General features: G+C 38.0%; 1 protein-coding gene across 1 annotated transcript in view; it reads left to right on the top strand.

The window, feature by feature from the left end:
• Positions 1-14,068, top strand: part of LOC124595361 (exostosin-3) — a 150,950-nt gene that overhangs the window by 52,397 nt on the left and 84,485 nt on the right. Inside the window, exon 5 of the mRNA XM_047134079.1 lies at positions 11,399-12,577. Within this exon, the coding sequence (XP_046990035.1) occupies positions 11,399-12,577 (1,179 nt within the window). The remainder of the gene's footprint in view (positions 1-11,398; positions 12,578-14,068) is intronic.

Genomic DNA, 14,068 nt, shown 5'->3' with positions numbered 1-14,068 from the left:
GGCACGTAAAATATAGTGTGCATGTGGATCAATGTGAATGAGGTGGGATCTTTTAATATATGTAAGAGCACTGATAACCTTGCTGTTGAGCACCCCCCCCCCCCCTCCCCACCCCACCCACCCACACACACACACACACACACACACACACACACACACACACACACACACAATGGATCTATGTGACACTTTCACACTGACTAAATGAACCCATGACAGGACACACTGTTCTTTATATCGTATCAGTTTTTTCTGCAAGTCCTACATAGTAAGAGTCCCACACTGAAGAGCAATACACTAGTATTGATCAAACGTACAGTAGCCAGCTGCTAGAAAAGAGCAAGTTCTCTCACGTACGCAGTATTGAATTGTATGGGTATCCCATTAGGTCCTTTCAAATTTCCTCCATTGTACAATTTTAGTTGATTTTATATCATGTGGTCAGGGGGAATTGTAGTATGATCAGTGAAACTGTTTCAGAAAGCATTCTTCCTGTAATCCCCCGTATGGGTGATGGTATGACCTTCAAGAGACTGGGTAGTTGACTTTTTTATGTTTATTGATTTAATGTAAGATTTAAGCTCCTTAAGATTGTTTTGTCAGGTAATTACAAAAAGAATTTTATTTTTTAATTCGTTGAATGCTTCATGCGTGGCCTTTCTTATGCTTATTTTAGCTTTGTTCGGCTTTTGTTTGTCTACAAGAATTTAGCTGCAATTCAGTCTATGAAGAAAGGCAATTCAGTCAATGAATAAAGATGTCTTTGCTTTTGGAGCAACTTTCTGACTTGGCTGTCGAACCACAATGGCTCTTTGTCACAAGTTTGCTCGATGCAGATCCCTCTGAGGCATATTTGACAATTCACTTGAATTGTACGTATTTATACTCGTCATTTTTCTGTCTCGGAGATGGAAGTTTGATGTTGGTTGCTTAGGTAATCTGAGATCAATTTCTTGCTGCACTTACTAGGTAGAAATATCTTTCTACTTTCGTTAACATTTCCATTAAGACCCACATTCAGTGATACTATAAGAGCCTTGTGCCCAGTATTTCCTTCTCTGCTTTAACAGAATCCAAAGTTGGGGCCTATCTGTAAAGAAGAAATCGAAGATGTTACCCCCATGAGTCAGTTATCTGACAGTCTGCTCGAGATAATTTTGTGATAAGGCATTTAGCACAATATGTTATGCGTTCCTCTCCGAGCACCGAGCATAATCGCTTGAGTCTCCCATACTGTGGGTGGTAAGTTGAAATTTTTCCCTAACACCATAAAAAGAGAAGAAAGTTAAATGCAACTTTCTACAAGTTTTTCCGAAAACATATCATTGTTGAGGTAGTGGGTCTATTGAAGCACTGGATTACCATGTTCGATTGACCTTTAACTTCTGTCTTCACCCAGATTATTTCACATTCAGGATCTGTACTAATGTTTCAGGAATCTTTCTTTTCCTAGTAGGAGCATATAAGTGATACTTGACTTGGAACTTCGTGCTGGATGAGAGATTTGTGATAAGTACAAGCTAAGTAAGGAGCCAATGGCTTCGGGTACTCTCAGGAAAACCGAATTGAGATTCTGTCCAGATCTGGTTATTTACTTGTTTTTAACTTTTTCAGTTGCTTTTCAGCCCCAGAAATGCCTATTTCTGTTTTTACCGTACTGAAGTCTTTGCGACAATCAAATGATGGTATGTCTGTACAATCCTCTTGGTGAATCATTTTTTAATTGTGAAATGTAAAACTTCTCCTTTCGTTTTGCTGTCTTCTATTGCCACACCAAACTGGTAGACAGGTGGCTGGATGTAAACCTTCAACCCTTTTAGCAATTTTACGAAGAACCTCTATTTTCTCGGGCTCTTGGCAAGATCCTTCACTGAGATATGACAAAGGAATTTGTATGTTTCACGCATCAATCTTTTTATAGCTGCACAAATTTCTACTGACTTTTAGCTGTTGACATTTTCACATTCTCGTTTGACCCGAGAGTGCAACAATCTTTGATTCCCCAGAATTTTCCAAATTTTGCTATTAAACTACAGTGGGTCTGTCATGCCCTTAATCCACCTACTTGGCATACGTAAACCTCTGCAGAGCATAATTTAGTATCAGTTGAAACATTGCCATAATTCCTTTATGTCCATTATATTGGAACTAAATGGAATCCATTCTCTGTCTAAGTAGGATGCTATCAACTATTTATCTACTGTTTCCAGTAAATAGTCTCCTAGCTTTCTGGATGAATTTATTAGCTTTGAAACTATCATTGCTGTGATATTATGATCAGTAATCCTTGTCTCTGTAGCCCACTGATGCTGTCATTAAAGTCTTGTCTATTTGTAGGGTCAAAATTTAAAATATCTCCCTTGCATCTGCATTGTCAAACTAGCTGCTGAAGACTCTTGTAGTTAACTAATAATAAATTAACAGTTTTCTTTCTCCAACCTGCAGTGATGAATGCTACACTCTGTAATTAAAAAATGCTGATAATCTCCCCTCTCCAAATTTCTTGGAGGTGTTTCTCTATCCTAAGAAACTTGCACGTGCATACCGCACATACTCTGCTACCACAATATCTGCATCCTGCATGTGGTGCACATCTGATCTATCATTGGGGTGTAAAGCCTATTGTACACTAAAATTAAGAACAAGCAAATGCTCTTCGCAAGTAATGTGCAGTGGCTTTGCTTGGCACACCATCACCTACTTATACCTGCAAACAAGCATTTACATTGTAGCATATGGAAGAGAAGGGATACAGTGTGTTTTGCTTTTTGATGCAAAAACGTTGTCGCAGAAAGTTACTTAACCAATATTCAGTACAGTGTGATGGAGAAAGGAAACAAAAAAGTTGTTTTATTTTGTGTGGTGAGCTCGCTGTTGATCGTGAAAATAAAACTACATAGTCACAGAAAAATGTTGGTGTCTGAATTTTTGTGCAGGCGTGAAAGAAATGGTGGTTCGGTTCTGATGAGTGATTTGCAGCTGCAACCATCATTTGCTTTATTCCAAAACTTCACCTGCATGCCAGTAGATGATTTTCACCTTATTTTAGCTGCTACTGAATTGAAGTTTCAAAGTAAGACACTAACTATCGAGAAGCTCTATCGGCAGAAGAGAAGCTAGCACTAATGCTGTGATTCTTAGTGACAGGTGACAGACTAGCTTCAAATACCTATGTAGTAAATCAACTGCATCTGTTTCCGAAACAATTCCTGAAGTGTTTAGTGCAATCTGTGAACCACTCATTGATTTTGTAAGGTGAATGCAAAGGACTTACTATCAATAAAAATGAGTAATGTAAAGTAAAATATATGGAAGACCAGCATTATAAGCTATTTTGTTGTGTATGCTTTACAGTTTACAGGATAACACACATTATTCTCAGAGGGCAAACAGTTTTCACCTTTTGTTTTGTTTTGTTTGCAACATGATGATGATGATGATGATGATGATGATGATGATAGAAGGGAGAGGGTGAAACCTGGTGCCGGCACTATTTAGACCAGAAAATTGGCACAGAGTCTGGTGATCAGAAACTTTATTGTCACCAGTTCTCCTCCCCTTGCTGACCAATACTGGCAGTGAAAATTTTTTCCAACATCAGGATATCAGGATTCAAACTAGCTTATCCCCAGGTTGAGTGCCACTGCACAAGCATGCGTTAGTGATCTCAGCCATGGAGGTGGGTACTTACTCTGTTTGTGTATTTAAATTTTGTAATATGGTAGCAAAACTGTGACAGAACACAGATACCTTGAAGGGTAAGCTACGGAATGATCAGGCCTTTTGTATCTTTTTATTTTATGTTCATCTGTGTTATCTGTTTATTTTGACGACATTTACTTTTCTGAGAGCAATTACATGAACAAATAAAAAATAAAGAAGAACCAGAAAAAATGAAACTAGAAAGAGTGTATATCCCATTATCTCTCAGTTATGCAGTATCTGTTGATGTGCTGGCAGAAGAAGGGTACACTGTGTCACTAGACATGACTTCTTCAGAGGAGCAGTTTAAATTGTCCATATCTGGCTGGAACAAGATTTCCTGCAGAAGTAAGAAATGAATTTGTGCAATATTTTAAATCAGATAAAGGGTGGGACAAATGACAGGATAAATATTGCAAAGCTGAGGAAATACTCTCTTTTTACAGTTCTCATTAAACTAAGTAAATGAAAATGCTGTTGCTAAGTGCTCATGACTGTACTAACTGAAGAACATCTGTTTTTTCTCACTTCATACTGACCAAGCAGGAATGCTCATTCCCAAGGTTGTACACTCTTTGCACCTTTCTTGTCTAAAAGAAGATAGTAGGGAGTTAATTTTCTTCCTCCCTTCCTCTGTTGGCATTTTAAACACTTTGGCAGTTTCTTGCTCTTTTGCAGTTTCTTGCTAAGCATCTTTTTCTTTTAAGTGTTTTATGTTGTGGACCACTAGGATCCCACAAGCACCTGTGGGATCAGTACTCTTTCAACAGAAGTACACTATCATCCAGCTACTCCGACATCACGAAAATCTAATTCAGTAAACAACAACAAATAGTTTATGTGCAAAAAACATCAGACAGTGGCAAAATGAATGCATTCTGTTTGTAACACTGAAGCTAGTGCTGAAATGGAGAGGGTATGAACTTCTTTTGATGGTTCGCTCTAAAACTGACAAACAGTGGATCACAAGCAAGCACCTGTGAATTCAACTTGCACACAACTGAACACCACACGCCTAGCATTTACAACAGAGCCTCTGACTTAAGCCCTCAAATAGGTTCTAAAACAGAGAACTGCCTTCAGTTTTGCGAATGATGCTGCAGAATGCTAGCTCAACATCCATCCAATGTGTCTTTACCAATTCAGCCAACCCCAACCTCTGAATCCAGGTGACAGGCACCATTAGTGCCAACATTAGCTATTATTTGCAGCCAGTGTTCTCAATAGCTGCCTGCAGGGCTTGCTCCACATTTCCCCTAGAAAATATGTCGACTGATCTCGGATCTTTCTTCCTGACCTGCCTACTATTTCCCTGAGACATTCCATTACTTACCTTATGAATCCTACAGTAGCCTGGAAACATGCCCTTGGTAATTGGCCAGAGGCTTCAGCCCCTGTCCCAGTCACAAAAGAAGAGGTGTATCATGCTGGCTTAAATGTAATCTCACCATAGGGGAAGACATCAGGTCTGTTTTAAGTGTAAAGGGACAGTCAAATGTCCAGTATCCAGTAGCCTTGTGGTCATTCTCCACTTTCTTGTTCCAGCCAGAGTTGCGTGAACATTCCACAGTTCATCATTGATTCTCAGGAAAGTGTACATAGGTCTGTTGAGACTAGCTGTGACATTGGAGTGCCTAGGTGATGCTGTAGGCACAACAGTTCCACAACTTAAGTTGGAGTTGCCTCAGTGCCATCACAGCCCAGGGAAACAGCCTGAAGTCTGTCAACTGTGGTCAACACAGCTTTCAGCTGTTTCTGTAGGTAGAAAATTCTTCCTGCATCCATACACAATTGATCCATTTGTTTCCTATCCATAGTTACCAGCCTTCAGCTATACAAGAAGATATGAGGTGTAATCAGAAAGTAATGGGAATTTTTTAATTTTGCAGGTTTAATGTATCAAATGTACAAATTTTTTTACCTTGTTGGTACACATGTTTGTGTTTACATTTTCAGCTGTTTTGAATATTGTTGACAATCAAAAAGGTTATACGAGTTTTTCAGTGCTCAGCGAATTTTTGGTTTCAAAAAAGGCGAATCAAAGATTTTGCATTAAGTTTTACTTGCAAAATGGAATAAAGTGCAGCACCACATTTGAAATGTTAACTGTGGCTTTTGGCAAATCTACTATGAGTAAGACAAGAGTTTAAGTGGTATAAATGTATTGAAGAGGGTCAAGGTGATGGTGGAGATGACGACCACCCTGGATGCCCTAGTTCATTGATTACTGATGGCAATGTGGAAGAAGCAAAGAAAATGGTTCTGGAAAATTGCTGAGTCACCATTGGAGAAATTGAAGATGATTTTGGCACATTCTTTGGCTCATTCAAGCTGCTTTTTCTTTTTTCTTTTTTTTTTTTTTGCTTGAAATGTGTAGCAGCAAAGTTCGTTCCAAAATTGTTAAAATTCAGCCAAAAACAGCATCATGTAGACATCACTCAGAAGTTGCTGAATGACGTTGACATCAATCCATAACTTCTTTAGAAGTTTATAACACATAACGAAACATAGTGGGTACAGGTATAATATCAAAACCAAGGCCCACTCAGCCCAATGGAAACTGCCTGAAAAGAAAAGAAAGAAAGAGAGAGAGAGAGAGAGAGAGAGAAGTAAAAAATTGACAGGTTCAGTCCCTGTATTATGGTTGTACGGTCAGTAAGGAATACTACCTGCAAGTTATGCGACAGAATTGCTCAAACACCATAATGAAAAGTGAGTTCTAGAAGTGCTTCCAAAATTGGAAAAAGTGCTGGCAAGAGTGTAAAGTGTAAGTATTTGAGGGGGATTACCTTGAATGGGACAAAGTTGATGTTGATGAATAAATAAAGATTCTTTAATAAAAACAAAAATTCCCATCACTTTTTGATCGCACCTCATATATAATAATAACTCATGTGTTAAATACTTTGATTCTCTTCTGCCTGGTTTTCCACAGTTTATGTTCCACTTCCGCAAAATGATTTTCTCCAGACATAAGTTCTCAGACCTTTCTGTCTCAGCTCAGGATCTATTTTAATACTGGTTGTCTTGTTTTAATGATAAATGCCCTTTTTGCCTGTGCTTGTCTGCTTCTTATGTCAGTTTTACATCATCTGTTATTATTTTCCTTCCATGTAGGAGAATTCCTTCACTTCATTTACTATGTGGTCCTCAGTACTTTAGTCTTCCTTTAGCTTCCTCTTAGTCCATATTCTTTGCTCAGTATGCTGTTCATTCAATTCAGCAGGTCCTATAATTTTTCCTCACTTTCAAACAAAACAGCAATGTCAACATGGAATCATATTAATGATAACCTGTCATGCTGAATTTTAATCCTAGTCTTGAACTTTCTTCAGAAGCTGTGACAGTCTTGAACAGAACAGTGATCCAGAAAGTGTAAAATAAGTTTTCTTTATTTCCATCTGCAATCACAAAATGGTTTGGTCCTTAGACTTCCAGTTTTAGAAAGTGATGACCATTATCAATCAGCAGAATGTGGTATAACCAAATACAACTGGTGTACAGTCTACACCTTAAAACAGTAAAAAGTACCTTAATGAAAAGTATTACTTTCATACATGTGGAAAAAATGCACTGAAAATATGACATCAATACAATGACGATGTCACTATGGTTTCATTATATTAGGATATTTTTTAAAACAGGTATGCCTCATCGTATTTTAAGTCTGTATTTTCCACATACCTGAAAGTGACACTTTTCATTGTGGTGTATTTCATTGTTTTAAGATGGAGGCTGTTCATTAGCTACATTTGGTTTTCCCATGTTTCACTGCATATATAGAGATGATTATTGCTGACCAAAACTGGTAGTCTAAGGGCCAAACAATTTTGTGACCATAGATGGAAATAAAAGAGATTTATTCTAGCATTTTTTTTTATTTCCCCCATTGCATCTTCAATACACATTTTGAATAATAGAAGAGAAAACAGAGTCCATGCCCTAGACACTTTTTAATCTGAACACTTATCTCTTGGTGTTCCATTCTTAATGTTCCTAGTTCTTATCCATATGACGCATTTGCCTGTCTTTCCTTCTAGTGTATTCTTCTGTGGAATTCAAAACATCTCGCTCCACTTTTCTGATTTGAATGCTTTTTGATAAATCCTATGAAAGTGTATTTATTTTTCATAAATCTTGCTTCGATTATCAAACATAACATTGCAGCTACCTCTCTGTACCTTTACTTTTCCTAAAACCAAAGTGATTGTCATCTAAACTATCCTGAAATTTTCTTTTAAATTCTCTTGTATATTATTCTGGCCAACAATTAAAATGCATCAGCTGTTTGGCTAAATGTGTGATATTTGTTATTGGAGTATACAGGAAAGTCCAGTGGTGTGTCTTCAACCTCACAGATTCCACATACTAGCTTGAATAACTGTTTGTTTGCCACTATCCTCAGTAATTTTTAAAATTCCAGAGGATTGCTATTCATCTCTTCTGTGTAGCTTTCTTGGAAGTCTACCAAAGCTCTGGCAATTCTGTTAAAATTCAGTCTACTCTTGTCATTAACTCTTTGAAGGATGGACATCACTGTAACCTACCACATATGTAGATGCTTTGAAAGGGCAGTGGTCACTGTAGCTAACCACATTATTTGTCTCAGTTTACCACTCAGGTTGGTATTCTCTCAACTAACCAATTAATTGTTGACTTAAGTTTCACTAGATGGCAGGAAAATCACAGTGCAGTACTTTTGCACATATTTATGAAATGATCTGGTATTTCATACATTGCTGGTGGTGTTTGTGGAAGTGTCAGTCATTTTTCTCTCTCTAGCTCTTTTTTATATGACTATTTTTGGTAAGTAATTGTATATCTTTATGTGTTGACCTTCCATAAATCTACAAGTAATATTACTTTTTATTTGAATAGAATTTTCTGTACTTCACAGACGTATTTCTATGTTGTTAGTGGCACTAACCACTGACCTCCTTCTACATCCGGTGAATTTTCTTCTCCATCCAATACGTCTCACCAAAAAAGAGTAACAGAGGAAGAATGTTACCAAATATTATTTGATAAAATTCCTTATGGTGACAACAGACTTGACAGTGATGAAAGTGATGACAGTGATCTGACATTCACTACAGATTGTGCATCTTCTAATTTTGTTTACAGTTGCATGTTGAGCAGTAGTGATTCTCAGGATAACAGTGAAAGTGATGAGACAAGTGAAAATAATGCAGTGCCACTCTCTGTTCCATCAACAATGATGATATATGGGGCCACAGGTGTTGACCAAGTGCCATTATTTATCGGAAAAAATGATGTGGTTGCAGAAATAAAGAACAAACTGAACCTGAGTTCAGTTATTTTGCGAGTTTTTTGATGAAACATCAAGAAACTACACAGTGTTACAAAGCAATTTGTATGCAACACAGACAGGCAACTCTTTTGTTCCCACCAATGGATATGAAATATTGTTTGATAGGTTAAGAGTATGTAGCTGTATTGAGGGCTTTCCCAAAACTAGTAAACACATCATCAACATATGCTCCACCAACTATTAAAACTGCAATGTATGTGCCAACACACTCAGTTGCCAACTGTCGTAACTTGTATGAGATCAAGAATTATATAGACAAAACTACGTCATTGCGTGGGAATTACGGAAAAACCTACCTTCAGATATTACTGCAGGACTGATCCAGACCCTGGTGAAAGCTATACATCACAGTTAATAACAGTAAAAAGATTTAGTCAGTTACTGAGTAACTTACATCTCGGGGATTATTCTGTGGCTCCTGACAGAAACAGTCAGAATTATGACGAACTATACAAACTCTGTCTGCTGCTAGATTGTTTCAACAGGAAATTCCAAGACTCTCGCTATTGATTAAGCAATGGTTAAATTCAAAGGCAGATCATCTGTCAAACATGAGAAGCAGACCTATAAAGAGGGGGTACAAAGAGTGGATGTTATGTGATGAATTAACATACAACCTGAAAATTGATATTTATACAGGAAAAGTTTCACAGTCCTTGGTAGTAGGATTAGGATTGAACGTGGTTCTAAATTTAACAAGTGACCTTCATGGAAAGAAACATATTATCTTTATGGACAATTGCTTTACATCATATGATGTGTTCAGGAACTTACATTCCAATAGTCGGCACACTCATGGAACAATAAATTCCAGAAAGAAAAAAAGGAACTTGACAGAGGATAATTCGATTCCAGAATTAGTAATGATGGGTTAGTTATCTGTAGATATAACAGGTCAGTCAACATGATTTCTAAATGTCATGCACCATTGGATCAAGTGCCCACAGTAAATCACAGGATAAAAGATGGAACAGTAATCAATATCACTTGCCCTCTTGTGCTGAAAGATTAAAACTTCGGTATGAATTGTGTGGATAGTTTTGATTGAGTGAAGGCAGACTATGTTACAGATAGAAAAAGCAAGAAATATTGCTTGAGATTGTTCTTTCAGTTTATATCACAATAATGAAATTAAAGTGTTATTATGGATCAAATTTGAAATATGTAAATTATTGGTCACACCTCTCAAGGGTAAATTTTTATGGCTTTTACCTGTCCCTCAAAGAGTTAATCCATGATGGTGCAATCACTGATGGGATGTGAAACTCTAATTTTCCTTCCTTTTCAATGACCCTTTTTACAACTTTCTCATATAACAGAAATTGTAAAAATAATTTTTTCAGAAGAGTCAGGATATACATATTGTAAGATTAGTTGTGTGCTTCATTAAACTGAACGAAATTTAAAAAGAATTTCTTCTTAGTCATTATTGTGCAAGAAGATTTTCCATTGTAATCATATGAGACAATTGTAATCATATGAGAAACACATCAGATGAAAATGCTTCATTTTACCTCTCAAATAAGTTGTGTAAGTAGCCCCTGCTAGAGAATCATATAAAAGCACAAAGGTTATATATGGAGGGGGTAGGGGCAAGGGGGGGGGAGACAAAGGATAGGCTTCTTAATTTCTGTCTCAGAATAATCTTTTTGGAAATATTGGTTGCTGCAAATGGCCATTGCATTTTTTAACTATACTGGAAGTATCTAAAGTTATATTATGCTTACTTACAGTCATATTGGCCTTATATGTGGGATTGATTAATACAGTCAAAGTTGGTGGTTTATCCTACCTGCTGTTAACACTGACCTTATATTCCTTGTGGACAGTAGCTGCACCCAAAGCAAACAGATCTTGAAAAGCTTCTTTGTGAACAGTGGATTGTGGTTCTTACTTGATGTCCATGTAGATCCAGTACGCTATTAGTAGTTTGTCTGTTGAATTTTCTTGGTCAGAGACAAGTACTCTGCAAGTTTCCATCCATGAACTATGGGTCCACATCAAAGCAGTCTAGGAAGGAACTATCCCTGGAAGAGAAGGTTAGAGTTTAAAGTACCCTTCAGTATTAAGATCATTAGAGATGGATGTATCCGCAAAAGATCCCGGATCTTTTCCTGTCAGTGGAATCTTTTGTAGAAGTTGTTGTGTAACTCCACTCACTTCTGTTTTCCTTAGTGTGAGGTTCTTACATAGTACTAAAATATACATAGTTTTTCGATTGCATATTTTTGAAATATAGCAATTTTCCTAAATTTAAGTGCATATGTTTAATATTTCTGTTTTGTTTGTATCTGTGTAATGTTTACTGCCATTTGCAATTCAGTTTTAAATGTATCTCTAGTATTTTTTTCTTCTTTTTTGCAGGCTCAAGTTTCTCACCGTGAAGCAGTGCAGAGGAACACTCCAGAACTGGCACTTCCAGGACGTCTCTTGCCAGACATGCTCCCAGAACACCTCCCAGCCATTCCTTCAGAATCAATTCATTTGTGTCAGATGCATAATTGTTTCGATCACTCTCGATGTTCTTTAGTGTCAGGTTTTCCAGTGTTTCTGTATGATCCAGATAAGTTTCCTATAGCCAGTGCTGGCTGGGAAGTTGAGGGATTTGTGAAAACAACACTAAAACAGACTCTTGGCTACAATCCTCACTATACATCAGAACCCACCGAGGCGTGTTTATTTGTAGTGCTTGTAGGTGAAACTTTAGCAGTTTCAAGTAGTAATATCAGTCAGCAACCTATATCAACTGAAGCGTTGCACAAATTACCATTCTGGGGTGGTGACGGCCGTAACCACATCCTCCTAAACCTGGCGCGTAGTGGGAGCACTGGACGGCGAGACTTAGCCACTGGAAGTCAGGACGCTTTCAAGGGTGTTGATACTGGACGAGCTATTATTGTGCAGTCAACATTTTTAAGGTCCAGATTTCGACACAATTTTGACGTGATAGCTCCTCCCGTGCTGGGACCGCCTGGAGGAGATGTGTGGCAAGATTGTCCGCGGATGGTGCCAGCTCGCAGAAAAATTCTGATTTCATTTCAAGGTGAATTGAGGAAGCTGTCAAACAGAACTGTAAAAGAAATAAGCAGTACAGCATATCTTGATGATCTTGATGGTAATGTGGATAGTTATCACAAGACCGAGAATAATAAAAAGCGTGACAGTTATTATACACAGGACATTGACACATTTATTGTAGAGCATCTCAAGAGAATGGAGAGGGGTTCCACATCAGACAAGTTTCTGTTTCAGTTTGAGTGTTTGCTTTCACCAGTGAGAGGAAGGACAGGTGCAGGGGATATTTTAGGGGAGTGGAGACTCTGTGGAACAGAATCATCACGATTAAGTGTGCTCAAGGAATCTACATTTGTGTTGATTATAGCACCAGTGGGTGGAGAAGTATTGTCAACAGCACCAATGCAACTACGTATTTATGAAGCTCTTAAGGCTGGTGCTGTGCCTGTTGTTCTGGGCGGAGATCAGGCACTCCTTCCTTTTGATGAGGTTATTGACTGGAGGAAAGCTGCAATTCTGCTTCCAAAAGTGAGTAGCAATTTAAGAGTTTGTACACAGTTCTGTGATAATCATTAACCATTTTCACACATTGCTGGGTAAGGGCCATTTCCACAGATGACAACCTTCCTCTCTCTGTTCGAGTTTTTCCTGCCTGTTTATTGTAGTCTATCATCTTCTGTTAGGCAGTCACTTTATTACCTTCATTATTTGTCTGGAAGAATCCAACAGAAAATTTCTTTAGCCCATATTTCACTATTTTATCTGGCTGTATGACCAACTGATCTTTATTTGAATTTCACAGCAATCACTTTGACATCCTCATATACTTTCATCCTGACTCTCATTGACTGGTCTGCAAATTGTATTCATGCCAAATTATGCCAGTAATCTATAGAATACAAGAAATTTTTTTAAAAAATTATAAAATTTCATAAACAACTAAAACAGAAGGTACAGTGAGACATTAGTTTTGTAGATTACTATAAAGCTCTCCCTCTCCCCACGAACCATGGACGTTGCCATTGGTGGGGAGGCTTGCGTGCCTCAGCGATACAGATAGCTGTACCATAGGTGCAACTTCAATGGAGGGTTATCTGTTGAGAGGCTAGACAAACATGTGGTTCCTGAAGAGTGGCAGCGGCCTTTTCAGTGGTTTCAGGGCCAACAGTCTGGATAATTGACTGATCTGGCCTTGTAACATAAACCAAAATGGCCTTGCTGTGCAGGTACTGCAAACAGCTGAAAGCAAGGGGAAGCTACAGCCATAATTTTTCCCGAGGGCATGTAGCTTACTATATGGTTAAATGATGATGGCATCCTCTTGGATAAAATATTCCGGAGGTAAAATAGTCCCGCATTTGGATTTCCGAGTGGGGACTACTCAGGAGGATGTCATTATCAGGAGAAAGAAAACTAGCTTTCTACAGACCGGAGCACGGAATGTCAGAGCCCTTAATCGAGTAGGTAGGTTAGAAAATTTAAAAAAGGAAATGGAGAGGTTAAAGTTAGATATAGTGGGAATTAGTGAAGTTTGGTGGCAGGAGGAACAAGACTTCTGGTCTGGTGAATACAGGGTTATAAATACAAAATCAAGTAGGGGTAATGCAGGAGTATGTTTAATAATGAATAAAAAAATAGGAGTGCGAGTAAGCTATTGTAACCAAGATAGACACGAAGCCCATGCCTACTGCAGTAGCATAAGTTTAAATGCCAGCTAGCTCCGCAGATGACAAAGAGATTGAAGAAATGTACAGTGAGATAAAAGAAATTATTCAGATAGTGAAAGGGGATGAAAATTTAAGTCACGGAGGACTGGAACTCGATAGTAGGAAAAGGAAGAGAAGGAAATGCAGTTGGTGAATAAGGAATGGGGGTAAGGAATGAAAGAGGAATTTTGCAAAGAGCATAACTTAATCATAGCTTAAGAAACATGAAAGAAGGTCGTATATATGGAAGAGGCCTGCAGACACTGGAAGGTTTCATGTAGATTATATAATGGTAAGACAGAGATTTAGGAAC

This window comes from Schistocerca americana, chromosome 2 (assembly GCF_021461395.2).
Source record: "Schistocerca americana isolate TAMUIC-IGC-003095 chromosome 2, iqSchAmer2.1, whole genome shotgun sequence".
Lineage (NCBI taxonomy): Eukaryota > Metazoa > Arthropoda > Insecta > Orthoptera > Acrididae > Schistocerca > Schistocerca americana.
This window is presented reverse-complemented; position numbering and strand designations above follow the sequence as displayed.